Below are 19,206 nucleotides of genomic sequence, written 5' to 3'. Positions count from 1 at the left end.
TTGAAGTGTTTGAGAGAGAATAGGTTGTATAACACTGTGACACAAATATGCCCTTCCAACCTTGATTAATTCATGTCCGGTAAAGATAGACCACACTTAAATACCTGTTGTGCTATTTGCTTGCTATTAAGTCTCAAAAAGCTATTTTGGTGTAGGAACAGTGAATGTATATCTCCTACAAAGTGTAAGAAAATAGATGTTTTATCTTTAAAAAAAGGAAAAAGGAATATTTGATTAAATGCAATCTTCATGGTTAAAGTGTGTAAGGATCAGAAGTAAAAATAGTCTGCTACAAAAATGCCTTTCTTTATGTAATTTACATCTGCTTTTGGAAGTCTACATTATCCTTCTTCATTATTTTTTGACAACTAAGATTATTGAGGGCATAGAAAATGTCACGGAGGGTTATGTGAACTCCTAATTCTGGAGACTTGGAAAGTTTATCCAGGTGGCCATTAACACATCTGTTATCTGGCCATTATACATTAAAGTTTGTCCAGGTGGCCAGGTGGTACTAGCAGCAGGGACAGGAGTAATAACATAATAATATGATTAGACAGTCCCTTTATATATCAAACCACTGAAACAGATGCATATGGAAACTAAGATTTTTAAATTTTCTTTCTTTTTTAAGCCAACATCTTATAAGATTTACTATTTTAGAACAAAATTACAAACCATGAGTAGCATTTTGACTCTTAAGAGGAGTATTACCTTTTGATCCCCTGGCCAAATTGTCAGTGACATTTCTCACACATGCCAAGTACGGAATATAAGGACTATCTACTGATATATTTAAGAGGGCATCTTCAAAGTTTTCCAGTATTAGGAGCCTATAGAATTAGAAAAGAATATATAAATTAAGTCATATAAAAATAAAGCAAAGCCATTTTGTTGAGATCATGTGAGTCCCTAGTTGTTTGGCATTGGTTGATTTGAGCATTGAAGCACTGTGAAGTAGGACATCTTCCCCCATCCAGCCCAGCTGCACAATGACAGCACTACTCTGGATTCTCTAAGTATTTACCTTTTCCATGGGCATTATCTCTATATTTAATTATTTTACTATCCAATCATAAGTGATCTTAACATCATTTCTAGGCACATTTACATGAAAGAAAAATCACTGGGCTAGGGTTGCCAGATAAAATACAGGAGTCCCAGTTAAATTTGAATTTCAGGTAAATAATGAACAATTTTTCAGTATTAGTATGTCCCATGAGTCTTGTATGTCTCCTTCCCCTCCCCTCCCCTCCCCTCCCCTCTTCTCCTTCCCTTCCCTTCCCTTCTCTTCTCTTCTCTTTTTTCTTTTCTCTTTCCGCTAAATCTGGCAACCCTCTCTCTGGGCTTCAGTTTCCTCTCTTGTCAAATGATCTGCTAGATCCCTTCCACCTATAATATTCTCTAAATAATTTAAATTCATTTAACTGTGATTAAAAAGAAATGGTAGAATCCAAATGAACAATAGAAGTTCCTTTTCTTTTCTTTAAACAACCAATTCAGAGTTCCCAAATTATCCACTTTCTGGTTTCCTTTCAAACTGACTGGCATGTGAGGACATAGTCTAAGATTTTTGAGGCATACATATGTGAGTGAGTAAACATGTGTATGTTACACATGCCCTGTCACTTCAACTGTGAGGCTGCATCTCTACTCATTTTGTAATTTCTTCCCTTAGTGTCTACTATTGAATGTTATGTACAGCAGAGATAGAACAAGTATCAATGGTTTATTTGGGAACCATCTATTTTGAATCAAACTGCACGACAAATTAACTAGTTCTATTGGATATTATTTTAGATTTAAGTCAAATACTAATGGAAGAGACTTATACTGGCATAGCTAGTAAACATGTAGGACAATGTTTGCATTAACACTAAAGAAGTCTTAGGGTGTTTACATGTGGGTTAATGACACTGGATATTTGAGGAAGTTTAACAAGAAAAAAAAATCTATGGCAAGAAAAGTCCCTAACTTGGCAGTCAGAGCCCAGTTAATTGGTCAGATGGCCGACTCTCATTTAAATACAACCCACAGCCTCCATGTTTAAAAAAATTGCACCCATTCCTGAGGCTTCTTGTTTTGTTTAGGCATTTCCTTGACCAGAGACTCTCCTCTCAGTATTATCTCTCTTTCTTTTGTGTTTGTCTTCCTCTTTGTCTTAATCATTATAGCATTGAGCCATTTCCATTCTGGTGCTGTGCTCAGGGGCAAAATACTGGTCTACTTTTCCAGATGAAATGGCACAAGAATGGTGAATGGTAAATTTTCAAGCTTTAAAAAAAGAATGTTGGGCTAAAAGTGACCTTGAAATATCATCTAAGCATTATCTTAGTTCCATAAAGAACATCTGATTGCCAAGATTTTTGAGATTAGATTTAAGATACACCAAAAATTAAGATACATATGTGCCACTGTTTTGGCATAAACATCCAAGTATTCCTTTAAACGATTTAATTTATGTATTCTTTATATAAAAATCTCACCTACTTCTCAAGAATGGTTACAACTAAAGATGAGCTTACGGATGTATGCATGCATGTGTGTGCACGTGCACACACACACACAACACAATAAAAAATAATTAACTTTAGTGCAAAAACAGTGAGAGAGAAGAGCTTTGAGGAAAAGAAAAATTTTGAGCAGCTTTCTTTAGAAAATTCTGGATCATAAACATTTTTATCTCATGCCAAGTACTGCCACTCTATGATTATTTTAAAGTGTGGAGGGAAAGGAAGTCCAAAGATAAGAAATCCCTTAATTGCATCAATCTCAACAAGAGCCATCTTAAAAGTATTGAATTCTTTCTAATAAACTGTAAGCTAGCTGTCAGTAACCAACTACCTTTGCTGTGGAATTTTCAGGTCTGAAGCACTAACATTATCAATGTTACGGATGCCCCAAGGCTCTGATAAAGATACCTGGCTTCAGCAATAAGCATCCAGTTGTCTCAATTCAGAGGTTATATATATATATATATATATATATATATATATATATATATATATATATCTTTATTGGAGTATAATTGCTTTACAATGTTGTGTTAGTTTCTGTTGTGCAACAAAGTGAATCAGCTATAAGTATACATATCCCCTCTCTCTTGAGCCTCCCTCCCACCCTCCCTATCCCATCCCTCTAGGTCATCACAAAGCATTGAGCTGATCTCCCTGTGCTACAGAGAAGCTTCCCACTAGCTATCTATTTTACATTTGGTAGTGTATATATGTCAGTGCTACTCTCTCACTTTGTCTCAGCTTCCCCTTCCCCACCGTGTCCTCAAGTCCGTTCTCTCCATCTGCGTCTTTATTCCTGCCCTTTCACTAGGTTCATCAGTACTGTTTTCTTAGATTCCATACATGTGCATTAGCATACGGTATTTGTTTTTCTCTTTCTGACTTACTTCATTCAATTCAGAGGTTTTTTAAAAAAATTATTTTTCTGGCTATACAGAGAATGTGTTTAAAAGACTTGATTATTTGGGACATGGAATCCTGTCTGGGGTAAAATTGCCCAGAGCTGTGAGATTGCTCTTGGGAGAAGCATCTGGTTCAGCCACCTTAGAGGAGGAGAGATGTGGGAGCAGAAAGAGGAGGTGGTTATTGATGGAAGGATTTTGCCTAGAATTACCCAGAGTTGCGGAACTTCTCATTGAATAATAGAAAGTTTATAAACAATTGCATAGATTTTATTTTAGAAAAAGAAATGAATGGTTAAAAGTAAGTCCTATTATTTGTTTTTATTTGTACACATTTCCATTAGCACAAAAATATATCCTTTGGGACTAAAGTTAAAGAATTTCAATAGTGTAATTTATCAGGCCTAAACAGCCTTTTACATAACAGGCCACCTAGTCCCTAAATTTGCCTTGAACCATGTGCATTTACTTCAGTCAGCTTCTACCATAACTATTACACATTAATGGTCATTAGAAGCTGGGGTAACTGCTGTTATTTCCACTGCCTATTCCTGAGACAACGTATTTACATGCCCCACAAAGAGTCCAAAATCAAATTACCTATAAACAGTTTTGGCTACCTGAATACTACTGAAGCAAACAAAGTGTGCATTACCTTGAGTGAGCATACAAAATATTTTGATTTTTTAAAACCGAAATAAATAGTAATGTAAAAAATTGGAGACTTCTACATCTTTCACGATGAAAGACCTGAAAAGAGTTGGAAATTGCTCCTCCAGCTAGATTTTCCTCATAGACATAAGGTAGCCAATCCAGACAGAACATGTGGGATCTAGTTATACACTCTTAGAGCTGAAAAACAGATCCTCATGTTGCATTATCCGAAAGTATCATTGAATAATACCAAAAAACAAGTTTCAACTTTACTGCACTTCAACTGTATCTTTTTCTTTGGTCAGTCAATAATTGATTTTTCTATTCCATGGCATTAGATACTGATAAAAGAATTATGTTTATGAATTGTTTTGATTGCTTATTCAGCCAAGTTACTTACCAGTTTAGAAACAAACCAACAAACCAACAAAGACTTACTGTGCAGCCAGGCTGCTTGGGGATAGAGACTGTCCATCTTCCTCACTCCACACATGTGTTGTATTATCAGAGCCACCTAAAGTGATAATATTTATATAGGAGAATATTTAACATTTCTGTAAAGGATTTATTTTTCTAAGCAAAAATCATCCCAGGTCAAATTAATGGGAAAAAAATGCAGGAAGTCTGCAGAATTTTTCTCCAAAGGATTTTACAAGCGATGTCTAAGCTCTTTCAGTTGGAAACATTTAAGATATTTATAGGAAATAGATGCCTACTAATTGAAATAATTCCAATGGTCAAGCATATGCATTTCGAACAAATTATTTCTCTGTGCATCAAACCATTGCACTATTTTATCCTAAAACCTGTATGCATAGATGACTCTTAAATATCATAATGCAAATTGACTACCCCATGACTTCTTAATCAAATGAAGCCAATTTCAGTCTTATGGGTCACTGGATTTTTTTGTTTGTCTTCGGTTGTCTAGAATGTAGCCGTAGGAAACATCTACCATCACTAATCTATATTTTCTATCTTTCAAAAAGCAGCCAGTGATTTCAACTGAATGCAGCCGTGAATGCAAATTGGCTAACGTTAACAGAACCATTCTGAGTGGTCTCAAATAATATGAAAGTTTGGAGTGTGGAAGTCAATCACTAAGTTGGGTCTAATGGAAACCATATGTGAAGATCTCATGCAACACAGAGAATTGTCCCTAGAAGTTAAACAGATTCCTTATTCCGCTTGCTGCATAACATTGTATTGTTAAAGAGTAAGCGTGCAACAACATTCACATGCAAAATTGAAAATGAAATACTTTAAACAGCTACTACATAAATAAAAACATCAGAAATCCAGTGCTTTCATTCGGCACCTTTAAGGAAACGGTATTACTTATTTCAGTCTTCCCTGTAGACACTACTAATTCCTTATAAATAATCCAGTAGTTTTAGTGCTGTCATTTTTTTAACATTAGTCTAACCATTTTCAATAGGATATTTTATTGCCAGCTTTAAGGCTTCTACCATTGTCTCTAGTTCGCGTGTTCTAAAGCCTTCTAAGAAGGTCCTAGCACAAAACTAGGAAATCATCTGTACTTTTCTCACGCTGATCATTTTGTTTAAGCATGTGTGTAAAAGACTCACAGAATTAAAGACCTCCTTGCCTACGTCTGTATCAGTCATGTCTGAGTAACGTCTGCTCTGTCCCTAGTATCTGGCAGAGTGACTTTTTCAGTTTTCCTCTCTGGCAGAAGGGAGTTCTCTGCTCTGCTCAGGATGCTGCTAAGTATTATTGCTCTAATGATAGCAATGCATTAGTGAGTGAAAGGACCAAGAAGAAGATACCCAGAATAAATAAACCTAATTAATAATGGTAATACCTATTATTTATTGGCAACCATATAGAGAATAATCCAGGATAGGACTCTGGAGGCTTACGCTTTTGCAGTGTAAAAGTATATAAAACCATTTTCCCAAGATCGTATCTTGCTCACTTTGAATTCCTATGTGATGCTGAGCAAGTTCATTAGCATTTGTATTCTATATGGTTATGGAGTGTCTCTTCCTCATCACGCTATTCAAATGAATAACTAATAGAAATTAACTTTATACATATCAATTATAGGCTTGACCTTGCTGGTAAGTATGGACTTCTCCCTCTGGCCACTTTTCATTCTGGACTCTAAGGTGTCTGAGAAGAAATACTGTATTAAATAGGCTTTAATGAAGTGGAAATTGTTACAGACCTTTAAAAAGTCAGATGTTACTTTATTCTTAGGCATATATAAAAAAGGGTGCCCAAAGACATAGAAAGAAATCCAGTGCACAGATAGCCTCTTTCACCAGTAAAGATTGCTTTCTGCTTTTAAAGATGTAATTTCATGTCATTTACTATACTTTGCAAAACAGCAAACTTCAATGAGCCAAAAAGGTAATCTTTGCTCTCAAAACTCAGTTTTATAAATGAAAATAGTAAACTGTGAAGTAGGGATCCTCAGTGGGGTGGAGCTGAGAATCAGACTCCTTAAAACAGGAACTTAGGAGACAAGCTTCTTCCCAAGTGTTTATTAGCATCTCCATAGTATCACGGTTGCTGAGGAGGCTTCTGAAAAAACCTTGAACTATGTTCATAACCAGGGTTGAATCAGAACTAGACATGGGGTGGGGAGGTCTGAATTAGAAATAGACATGTGGTGTGGAGAGGAATTGGGCAATGGCTATCAAAAAATGTATCATGTGAGAAGGAATCTGACACAAATAGTCAAACTCCATCAGTGGCTGAAAGTGGAGCCAGTTCTGAGGTTTGGTGGTGGCAGGTACTTGTGTGAGCTATCATAGTGTGTATATGTCCCAGACGGTAAATATGAGTGAGGCCATCTAACAAAGAGCTTGGGGACCTGGCTTTGGGCTTAGACAGATCTAGGCTCTAAATCTCAGTTCAGCCACTTGCTGGATGTATAACACAGGCAAAGTGCCCAGCCTCCCTCTGCCCCAGTTTCTTTGTCTGCAAAATGGGATAATAACTATCTCTTATAGAGTTGTTTTGATGATAGAAGGGACTTAAGATAATAAAATATTTATCACTGACACAAAAAATACTACCCTTTTATTTTTTCTTTGAAAGAAGGAGTGAGACCCTCAAAGCTATCTGAGCCCTGTCATGCACTAGAGAGGACCCAAGCAACTCTGCTTTAAGAAACCATTCCACTCCAGTTTACTGAGTGTAAAGCCAAGGGAAGAAGTATGTTCACAAATACTGCTAAACACCATGGAGATTAAGCATGGGTGGCTTGGGCAACGTGGCAGATATCTGTACTTCAAAACAAGTTTGAGTTTCCTGAAGGATTCCCAGAAATACCTGGAAGGATTTTTCAAAGGCCATGAAATTTCTGCTCAGGCAGGTAGGTAGGGGCTTAGGGTTTAATGACTTAGGAATTGACATTAATGTTACTGTGTTGGTATCCTCAGACTGATAAAGTCACACGTGTAGGAAATTAAAAAACAAACAAATATAAGCACATCTAGTTTAAAAAATAAAAGCACATTTCCTTGATGTATTTCCTTGTCATCCTGACTATCCAATTGCATGGCTTAATACATGCCAAAATCATTAGCATATTCATAGACATGAGACACGGCCATTGTTAAGTATTGAAAATTGAGTTAGTTATACTGTTCAACAGAAAAAAGTGTTCTGCTGCCTCAGTTAATGACAGGTTCTTTTGCTTCTAAGGCACTGAGGAGCTTCTGTCCTTTGTAAAAAAATTTTCAACTTCATCCCTCTACTTTACAATTACAAGGTGTGAGTCTGAAGATGAAAAGGAAAAGAATGGTAAAGAGAACTTGAAGTTCTCAAGTCTTTAAAATGAAAATATAAAAATATACAGAGGAAATAATTAGTGTCTTTTACTATACTGTCTGGTTTTCTGGTCTGGACTTTTTTAAAAGTGCAAAATTTTTTTTTAACCTTAATGTTCGTCAAGACCATTGAATTTAACAGCAATCAATCTTGCAAGCTAGTCATTAATTCTGTAATTGATGATATAAAAAATGTTCTAGACTAACAGAAATTGGTATCTAAGTGTATGTTAGAACCTCCTTCGAGAAGTCTTCAAAGCCTTTCCAAACCTGCTATTCATATGAAAACTAATAAAGACCTTGTAATAAACAATCAGGTTGTGACCTGATGCTCTCAGGACACTTACCAGTAATCCAAAGGTAAAGTCTACATATTTAAAAGTTGACAAACTCAGTTGAGAAAGCCTATTTCTAAATTCATTCAGGAGAGGTAAATGCTAACGAAACATTTTACTTGGGAAGTACGGATTTATTCCTTATAGCCCTTAATGTTTGTCTGTATATGGCTGTGTGTGTGTCTGTGCATTTCCATGTGTGTGGTATATAATGCTATCCTCTATATGCAAAGGTGATTTTTTTCTGATTCACTAGCAACATGCTATAGTTTGTCTTATACCTATAAGTGACAGTAGAGCTATACTGATCTATTCACGCTCTGACGTCCATCATGCATTTTCAAGATGGTTGGTTGAGGGGTATATTTTTACCAAAGACTCATCCTGATTAAAAAGACAAAATTTGAAAATGAGGGCAAAGATACTGCGATTCAGTGTAGGCTTTTGTTCAAAAAGTAGTAGTAGAAATCTACTTGCTGAGGCTTACTCCCTTACTCTGATATTTATTTTTCATACCAACTATAAACATAGCTTTATAATATAGCTAAGAGAGATCATTTTTACCAAAATAAAAATCCTAGAAAGTCAGAGCCTCTTTTCTGGCCATTTCTCCTTGTCTCCACACTTTGGTTACCCTAAGACCCAGATTTAGTTGTAGTTTATGTCTCTACCTAAGAATGATACCATCCATAACTGATTACTTCTCTTTGTTTTTTATTTTTAATGGAACTGAATACAGAATTGCAACACAGAATTGAATACAGGAAGATGGTAATATAATACCTTGAGATGGGGAGTCCAGAGTGTAAAGCAGATGTTTAACAGATTTATGGAGAGCTCTGAAACCTTCATTAGTTGTAACCCGTGGATAAACCCTCTGCACGGCCAGCAGCACACTAACAAGTTGAAAAACAATTAAACCAGATTGTATTTCAAGGTTTGCAGACAGAAACAAAAGGTTATTCAAGGAGAAAATAGCTACAGTATAGAAAACTATTCTTATAACATAAGAAACAAGATGCTGCTTTTGTCGTCTAATTACTTGTTTGTCTGTTTATGCACAAAATCCCAACAAAGTGTTCTTGAACCAGACAGAGCACTTCACCGGTTCCAGGATTCTAAAACCTAAAAGGCCTTAAAGTAAGAAGTGAACTTCATGTCAGTTTTTTTTTTCTTTGTTAAGACCTAAAAATAAGTGGTTAGAAATAGAAGCTTCCAGTGAAAGGATACTTCTTTTTTGTTTTTAATTAAAGGAAAAAATTAAATATTGGAAATTATTTTCATTAAAAATCAAGCCCAGATAAAAGATCCAGTTTCAAGAATAATTATTAATTAAGCATTTGATAAATATTTATCTTTACAAAGGTAAACAAATGGTAATGTTTTTGAAGAAAAAATGGAGCTTGCCCTAATTAAAGACTGCATTCTATCCCCTAAATGGCCCATAGGCACTGCTCAAGGGGTAGCTCAAAATTAATATCCAGACTAACTGGCACTGTCTTCCTATGAGTTTTACGTTACTAATAAGATGGGCGGTCTACACTGTGGATGAACAATCAGCAAATTCACTTATGCTGGAGTTCATTCCATATTTCCAAAAGACCAACTAGTGACTTAAGAAATGCCTTTTTTTATCCCCTTATTGTCATTAGCACATTTTAAAAATGTTAGCATTGTACAAGTATGTCTGAATTTCACAAATAACTGTGAGGCAATGCTTTAATATACATGAGTAGTAACTTAAAAGGCTTTGTTAAGGATTTGCCACTGTGAAGTTACATGTAATACATACGAGGTGATAGTTTTTCCATATGTATCCTAATCAGCTGAAGGCTCACTCCAGCAACAGCATGTGCATATACTTCCTACCATATTTTTGGAATTTTTAATATTTAAATTAAGGTCATTTTAATTTTAGCTCCCTAGCTATGAATGAAAATATTTAGAGAGCTAAGAGTATCCTCTAGTTTCTAGTAGATATGTGTCTATATATAAACATATATATATTTATAATTTTATTTACTTCTCTAATAGTTCCATAAAGTCATTTTCATTTGTTTTGTTTTATAGACAGGAAAACTAAAGTTCAAAAAGTTAAATAACTTACAGGAGGTTATCCAAATAAATAGAACTGGTTCTGTCTAATTTCAAAGTTCACGTTCTTTCCACTTTATGTCTTACCTCTGGCACTTTGCCCCAACATGGCGGGGAGGAGGACAGAACATTTCTGCACTGAGCCCACAGCATTGTTAGCTTGTTTTTACAGCTGTGCGCTTGGCCATAGGGGCATGGCTGTATTTTTTTCATTTCTGCTCTATATACATAACAGTCAATACCTCAGGCATTTTTATATTTGCCCCCAAGAATCTCCTGGTTCTCAGACTTTGAGTTACTTCTGAACCCTGGTCACCGTGGAGACCAGTTAAATGTTCTGAGGTTGTAGATCTCTGCCAGCCTTCCCCCAGCTTGGCCTTCTGCTTGACTCAGCTAATCTGTTGTCCCACCTTCAAAGACTGAACACTTGGCAATCTCATTGTAACTCTCAGCATTATTGTTATTAATATAATTAATAAAAATGTCAGAAGACTTAATTCATCTTTTTCTAACAAAACGTGACTTAAAAATGACACCTGACCATTGTCCTCTCTGAAATCCTTTAAATTATTGATCAAAATACTTTTATTTCACTTCACTGATTTTGTTTTTCTGTCATTTTCATCATATACAAATGGAAGTTATCCAAAACAAGTTTCCTTATATGTAAAGGTAATTTAAAAAGGAGTTTTTGTGATTCATATCTCAGCACAACTTCTTCCTCATAAATGGTGAATATCATGTATGCTTTTTCATATACAATTCTTGACTTTTGAGATTACTCATTTTTGCTAACCTCTGTCATAATCTTAACATTATATAATCTCGTTTTGGTGACTGAACTATATTACAACTTTGTAAAATTGCTGGTGTAAATAACCTCAAAACCTTTTTATGGGGTTTATTTGTCCATATTACTTGATCAACAAAGAGTAAGATAAACCAATGATTTGATGATAAAATACAGTCATTTGTGAAGAATTTACAGATTTTAGTGATACTGTTAGTTTAATAATAATAGTAGGGCTTCCCTGGTGGCGCAGTGGTTGAGAGTCCGCCTGCTGATGCAGGGGACACGGGTTCGTGCCCCGGTCCGGGAAGATCCCACATGCCACGGAGCAGCTAGGCCCGTGAGCCATGGCCGCTGAGCCTGTGCGTCCGGAGCCTGTGCTCCGCAACGGGAGAGGCCACAACAGTGAGAGGCCCGCGTACCGCAAAAAAAAAAAATAAATAAAATAAAAAATAATAAATATAATAATAATAATAGTAAAGAAGATTTAACTTTAAAAAACTAGTGTGTGTTTCCTCTTTTATAAAATGGGGATATCTGTAGTCTCAATCTCAAAGAACTGTTGTGAGAATCAAATGAAACTAATGCAACAACATGAGGGCTTATTATAAGGTCTTTGAACAAATATAAACTCTTGGAAGCTTATCAGAGAAGATGAGAAAACTCTTGTGGTGCTTCAGACATTAGCGATGGAATCCACTGTGCTCTTAGTGACATATTACAGAGGCAGTCTGGGTTCTGGAGTTAAAAAACCCAGGTTCAAACCCTCCTAGCGGCATGATCATCAAATATTTAATTCTTATAACCTTCTGTTACCTCACTTATAAAATAAATAATAGTTCTGTTGTAAGTTTCAATGTGATATATATAAAGGGTCCAGTAAAGTGTCTGGCATGTAACAGGCAGTCAGTAACTGCTAGTTGTTAATATAGTTGTTGTTTTCTTTAATGCACATTTCCAAATTAGCTGGACAGCCAAAACCTAAGTATGTGTCCATCAAACTCTGAATGCTGGCCATGCTCAGATCTCTTTTATGAGGAATGCAGGCTTTAAAAGGGTTTCTTCTGCAAAATTTTTCATATCTCTGTGTCATATGTGTCAAATAAAGCCAACCCAATATGCAGGCTTAGGCTGGCTGCACCTGAAGGAGGCCAAACCCCTTGGGGTGGCTTGGTGTAAACTCTAGCCAATGGGGTTGTTTTTTACTGTGTAGTACCAACCAAAACCCAATGAAATATTTTCTTCTTGAACAGTTAAAATACTAGATGCACCGAGCCCTGGTTGTCCCTGAGTGAGCCTGAGTCAGGGTTCCAATCTACCATTGGTCCTGCTCTACCATCTTTCTCAGAAGTTCTATGATAGCAACTGACACTATAGATGTTATGATTAGTGTTCGTCCTTGTTTCCCCATAAACCTGTCAATAATCCTGATGACCACAATGTGTGTTTCTCCTTTGCTTAACTAATACACTTACTTTCGTTGCCAAAATCTGCAATAAGGTGCTGAAGGATTATTTGCTGTGTTTAAATTACCTACCTACCAGTGATCCTACAGGTAATATTAAAAAAAAAAAAAAAAAAGAAAGACTTCTTTATGAACAGTAATATTCCCCTTAATTCTTACTTTTTCCTACCTGTTTGCACTTCGAAGAACATCAAATAGATTGCTTAGTGTCGTGTCATTCCGGAACACATTTGGAAAACTGGAGAGAAGCTGCCACACGGCTGTCTGCTCTTGCACTTGTGAGAAAAAGGACAGCACTTTGACCATTTCCTGAAACACTGTCTTCTGGTTATTGGGATCTCTTGATAGCTTAAAAAATAAAACCACAAACAGGGTGAAATGAGACTTCAATATGTGTAACTACATGGCTAACTGCCTTTGAAAACATTAAAAGTTTAGATTTTCACATAAGTAATTCTTTCAGATTTTCATTCAGTTTGAAGTCATCTTTTACTTGGAAAAACTATAAACCATTTCAAATGTTCTTACACATAATTAGATTCTTTCCTATAGTTCCAGAAATTGGCATATTTAATGTTTGGTTAACAAAACTGTTTATACAAAATATTTTAAATTGTGTTTGGGAAATTAAAATTAATTTCTTAAAATAATATTAGCTTCAGAGTAATATTTTTGTTTTTCTTTAGGATCTGGTGTAGGATCTGCAGACGTATCTTCTCTATATCCATTAGTAGACCTTAATTATTATTTGCATAGAAAACCCTTAAAAGTTATATATTTTACATTATATGGGTGTGAATATGTATATATACAAACATATGAAAATGTCTACTATTACAATTATACATACTTAACAAAATAAAATATTTCCAAAGTTCTGCTGGAATATAAGGAACTTCAGTTATAATAATGATTTAGAGTGAATATCCTTTGTAATAATCATATCTTGTACTATAAGCAAACAAATAAATGAAAACCATGACCTGTACTTTTGCTCTGAATCACAGGACCCAGCTAATACCTTCATTATATTCCCACCCAAAACAATCTTCTTAATAAGCTCATTCATACTAGTAAAGTCAGGCTTTTGCTCTGTCTTAATTCAAGGTCTTTCACACTGAAAATGTGATTTTGAACAACATATTCTTAACCACACATTCTACATGACTGCTGAGTTTGTTGAGATAGAATTTCAAGTGCTGTACATTGGATTGGGGTTATTATAACAGTGTCTCTAGCTCATTTGGAAAACTCAGACTACTAAAGAGTAATTTAAGCATTCTGCACTTACTGACAATAAAATTCAGAGAATCAAGGGGAAAAATGTTAGATGTGGACATGTTTCATTTATTCCTGTTTAGAAAATTTTGAGAGAAGTCTGAATATTTTTATGAACTTTCATTGTATGTGGAGTTTCATTAAAAGAAGATTATCAGTAAAAAAAAAAAAAAAAGATTATCAGTGTCTTATTTTCACATCTTAATTTAAGACTAGCATAAAATGGTCATTAGCACTCCATATTATAAAGTTCTTGGTTTTAATGTATAATATTTGGGAAAGAGGGATTATATTATTTCATAAAAAATCAAATTTGTAAATTGGGTTTGACCTTAGAAGAAACATTTTAAAGATTATCCATTATTCTAACTTCTGAGAGTTATAAGGCTCTGATAGTTTAATTATTAAACTTACATTGCATGCTGAGTAATCTCACTTAAATAAAATATCTCAGAGAAAACAGTCAATCTTCATTCATCATAGAGCAAAGTCAAATTTCATCTACAAAGATGTCTCCACATTAACCATAATGCAATATTTTTGGTTCAACATTAACATAATTTCAATCCTGCACATTTAAATAGCAGACAGACATATTACTTAGAAATTAGACATTGTATGTGAATCTCTGTGCGAGGAATTCATGCCAAAGGTGAGCCAACATTTCAATCAGCATTTCCTAGTCCATGTGGGCTATGAATTTGCTCTTTGATTCATTTTGAGTCACTTTGTGTATACGACAATGGAAACAATACACTTCTTTCTACTGTTTATGAGATCTTGATCATGTTAAAATATTTGCACTCACCTGAGAGAACTGGTTTGTTAGTTCTCGGAGAGAAGACTCTAAAAGGGTCATGTTGGACAGGCAAAATATGTTAAAAACATTTTTCCCTAGAGTGGTCCAAGAGAAGGCATAATCGGCAGTATATCTTGGATAGCTCTCACACAGTTCTCTTCGTATATCTTCTGAAGTCGAATTTTGCTGTAAAAGCAATGTGTGTGAGAAGAGTGGTATAATAATGTTAGTAAATATAGATATTAACATATCCTAGTCATCAAGGAAACTGACCTGTCTACATAATAGCCATTTTAAGGTCCTGCATTATAGCAACTATTAAATTAACACTAAAATACATTGGGTTTGCCCATGAAAAGTCACTGAGAGAATGTGTAAATGTGGTAACTCTTGTCATCTTTATGATTTAAAAGATTTGCATATGATTTTTTAAACTGAACACATTTCCTGTCTCTGACTAGACAACCTAAATGTACTAGATCTTGTCTCACAAAAATCTTCAGGCTTAAAAATCTTAAGCTTTTCCTGGACATTTAACAGCAGAGACTTAGGTGTCCTAATAATTTGTGACACTTCATGGGAAATTGGCCAGGATCTTTGGAAGAATTCCAAAAAGGAAGAGCTTCAGAGTCTAGTCTCAAGACCAACAGTGTTTGTTTAGAGAAGTGGAAAAACATGGATTATGTTTCATCTGCAAAGCAATTATTTCATTTAAGAATTATGCATATAAAGAAAAAAGAAAACACATATATGAAAATACATACAAGCATATAATTATCAAAGGCAATAATTGGAAAGCATTTTCATAATGGAAGTCCCCCATATATTTCACAGTACAGACCAGTTAACAGATGCAGCACTATTTTCATCTATAATATTGATCACATTCACGATTAAGTTGTTTAGATATTTATAGAGCCAATTACAGTTAGTTGCAATATTTAATGCATCCTTCCTAGTAATTAATTACTATAAGCTGTGAGGTGAGGGCTAGCTAACTTCATCCTCCCTTTATATCACAAAATCTACACTCTACCTTCCAGTGATTCAACTTCTAAATGTAATGAAACAAGACAGGCTCCACTTATTCCAGGAGATACTCTAAGTGCCAGGTCTTCTAGTCATTCATCCACATCTCTTTATTAACATTACGTATAAACTCACCCCAGAATGATTTCTCTACTTATTCTTGCAAGGGTTGCAGAAAGCAGTAAACAGAAAGAAAAAGAAAAAAAAAAAAGAAAGAAAAAGGAATCAGAGAGATTGCTGACAGAGGCATCAATATGTGATCCTGATTTTTACATCCCTTTTCTGCTCCAACTACTCTGAAAATATGTATCTATACATAGAAAATTCATTTTTGACTTATCTCCATCGGATACATGACTCTGTGCTGCCTCACAAAATTCTGAAATTTTATTCCATATGAGAAAGAGAACCTGGGAGTTTCAATAAAATAAAGTGGTATTTTTGAGAACAGCACTGCTATTCTAGCTATTAAAGAATTTAACTTATACAATTCAAGGCTGTTTGCTTCTAGGAACCAATATAGAAGAAATAGAATGGAATAAAATAACTTTCCCTAGTTTGCACCCTAGCATGATTTGTGGAGGCTTTATACTGGAATTACGTGGGCACATGGTGGGGCTTCCTCAGCTACACAGGGTGCTTTAGGTACCTCAACTATTATATAAACTAGACTTTCAAAATCTAGACTGGACTGACCCTGGAAGTCATATTTCAACCAGCACTGGCTGAATTGCCTTGATAGGTATGGTGCCTTTTCCTGACATACATTTTTGTGTTGTTCTTTGGCTTACTGACATAAACAAGTTTATCAAGATGCCTCAGTTATACAGAATGTTAATTCAAGGGGAACTAATAGACACATATTAAGCAGCAGTGGTTATGGTCACAGGAATATATGAATAAAGACCAGAGTTATGTCCCTATGTTTCAGATGGAAGAAAGGTCTACTACATAAGACATGGATATATTATTAAAAATTCTTATGTGTGTGTGTGACAGATAGTCAGAGAAAGAGAGAGAGAGTAGTAGTCTCTCCATGGCAAAATATTAAAAACGATCTCCTCTTAATTTCTGAAGAGCACGTAAAGCAGGATTTAAATGTCCACCGGCCAGCCAAATAACTTAAATGTATGACTCTGGTTGGATAAAAGACAATAAGGAAAAGTGGGGATTGCAGCTGACAGAAGAGTACCTCTTCTGCCTAAAGGCATTCAAATTCAGTTTCTCAAAAGCCTTGTGTATGTGCACACATACACATACAGCTCACAGGTCGCCAGTTTACGCCTCCGACAGAAATGATGTTTATCATCTTGCAATCTGGAATCTTAAAGTGGAAGACTGGTAAACAGACGGAAATCCATAGGTAGGCTTTAAACCACGCTAAGGAAAGGGATTTTATTACTCTGGGGAGATATTTTTTACAGCTCTAAGTTTTCCAAAAGCATTATTAGTATAGATGAGGCAGCAAGTCTGATGGGTGTTAAAGTTTCATCTGCTTTCATACAGCATTTTTTCTTTCCTGCTTCAGGAAATTAAAAGATCACATGTAATGCCACCCTATTTTTTACTAAATGAAAATCTTAAGTTCAACTAAGGGACTTAACAGGGAAGTAAAAAAATATCCAAGACCTTAAGGAATTTAGAATGCCTCAAAATTAAGCTTTTTATGAAAGAGCTCCCAAGAAAAGAATCTCCCAGAGACATTACTCCAAATGGGAATACGCTTCCTATTTGGAAGATTCCTCTATTAATCTAAGAGGCATTTGTTTACCTGCTTTTTATTATGAGTCCATACAAAACTGAGTGAAATTACCTTTTCCAAACTAAGGATCCAGGCAAGCACTTGACTACCATTGAAAGTATATGTTCCATCACTTTCCAAATCAGAACGTGGACTAGGAAATACTGTGGCTGTTGTAAAAGAAAGAAGAGATTAGCATACTACACACACACACACACACACACACACACACACACACACACACACACAGGCAGGTTCACATAAGAATCCAGAAATATCACTTATGCTCTCATGTACTCCACAGCAAGAATATGCTCAAATATGCATCTTCCATGAAAGTTTCATATTGGCAAAGTCCATCAGTTTTTCCTTTCACATAAAACTGTGATGGTTTTGGTCTGCTTTGGGGTTTTTTCCAATCATTTTTGGATGTCATTTGCTTTCATTCCAGTTTATATCGTTAAACTTTATCACCAATATTATTGCCTAATAAACTGAGTCATTTCTGTTCAGGCCTAGAGGATCTGAGGTGCCTCCACTAGCTCCACAGATCCATCATACCCAGCATCTGTTCAAAGGATCTGCCAATGCACATCTGGTGATAATGTTTTTTTTTTTTTAATTATTCAATTGGGAGGCTAAAATCTGCTTAGGATCATAAATTCTCTCCTCCCCAAAGTGGTTTTTGAATGGTGTTTCAGATCAAATAAATGGGAGAAAGCAATTAGTCCAGACTACAGTATATGCTAATTAAGTAATTCCCAAAGTGGCCTCATCCAGTACTATTTATAATGTGGCAGAATGTTCCTGGTTAGGAGCATTAGCTGGAAGAGTATGTTCAGATCTATAGCATGGATGTTCATTAAGCCAGTGTGTTCACTTTTATAAATTGTGTACAGAAATACTTTATTATCCTCACAACAAAGAATCTTAATATTCAAAGATACAGTGACCTAACATCAGTGGGGCCTAGGCTTTGTTAAAATGCTCACTGGGCTGAAGAATTTACCAACTGATTCCTCTAGACCAAAGCAATACATTTGTGAGATGACTGGCCAGGCTAAGAAACATAATCTGTGGCTACTGAGCAAAGCAAAGCTTACTGGACCACAACAGTATGATCTTATTTCTACTGTGCTGTAACCACTCAGCCAAACACCCAGAGATCATTGACAACAGCACGTTAACTCCTCAAAACCACTCACTGCCATATTCCTACTTCAATAACAAAGGACTTTTTTTCATTTGGTCCATCAACTTGTATTGGAATGTTAATATCATAGAATCTTAAATATCACATGGCATTTTTAAAGGTATTCCTTTTCTCCCCCATATCACCCATCATATTCTGACATACAGGAATCTTTGTTTTGTTCACTAATGTATCTTCAGTACCTAAGACAGTGCCTACATGATAGCAGGCACCCAATAAATATTTGCCCATGAATACAAAACAGTCCTGCTGTTTTGAGAGTTTACTCTCAATTTGTGGCTTCTAACGAGTGTCTCTCAAGACCATCTGCAGCAAAAGCACCTGGACATAAGGTTCAGGGAGCTCAGCCTGTGGGTATTCTGCACATTACTGTCTCAGGGCCACTGGCCTAGCTGTGAATGAAAGAAGTACACAGCATGCTGAATGACTGTGATGCTGAGTGGTAGAGTGGGAGGAAGAAAACTACAGCTAGAAGAGTCCCATCTTGGCAGCTGCTCCAGTACCAGGTCAGCTGGATGATGGGACAGGGAGGGCGCTTAACCTTGTTGGGCCTCATACTCCTCATCTGTAAAATATAAAGTTTGGAC

At 35.6% G+C, this 19,206-nt stretch overlaps 1 protein-coding gene across 1 annotated transcript in view; it reads right to left on the bottom strand.

Moving 5' to 3' along the window:
* Positions 1-19,206, bottom strand: part of ABCA12 (ATP binding cassette subfamily A member 12) — a 187,700-nt gene that overhangs the window by 91,576 nt on the left and 76,918 nt on the right. Inside the window, exons 5-10 of the mRNA XM_060152174.1 lie at positions 17,479-17,576; positions 14,646-14,822; positions 12,729-12,907; positions 8,994-9,106; positions 4,511-4,586; positions 715-833 (exon numbers count right to left, since the gene is read on the bottom strand). Of these exons, the coding sequence (XP_060008157.1) occupies positions 715-833; positions 4,511-4,586; positions 8,994-9,106; positions 12,729-12,907; positions 14,646-14,822; positions 17,479-17,576 (762 nt within the window). The remainder of the gene's footprint in view (positions 1-714; positions 834-4,510; positions 4,587-8,993; positions 9,107-12,728; positions 12,908-14,645; positions 14,823-17,478; positions 17,577-19,206) is intronic.

This window comes from Lagenorhynchus albirostris, chromosome 6, assembly GCF_949774975.1.
Source record: "Lagenorhynchus albirostris chromosome 6, mLagAlb1.1, whole genome shotgun sequence".
In the NCBI taxonomy this organism is placed as follows: domain Eukaryota; kingdom Metazoa; phylum Chordata; class Mammalia; order Artiodactyla; family Delphinidae; genus Lagenorhynchus; species Lagenorhynchus albirostris.
The sequence above is the reverse complement of the archived record's forward strand: the minus strand, read 5'-3'. Positions and strand labels throughout refer to the sequence as shown.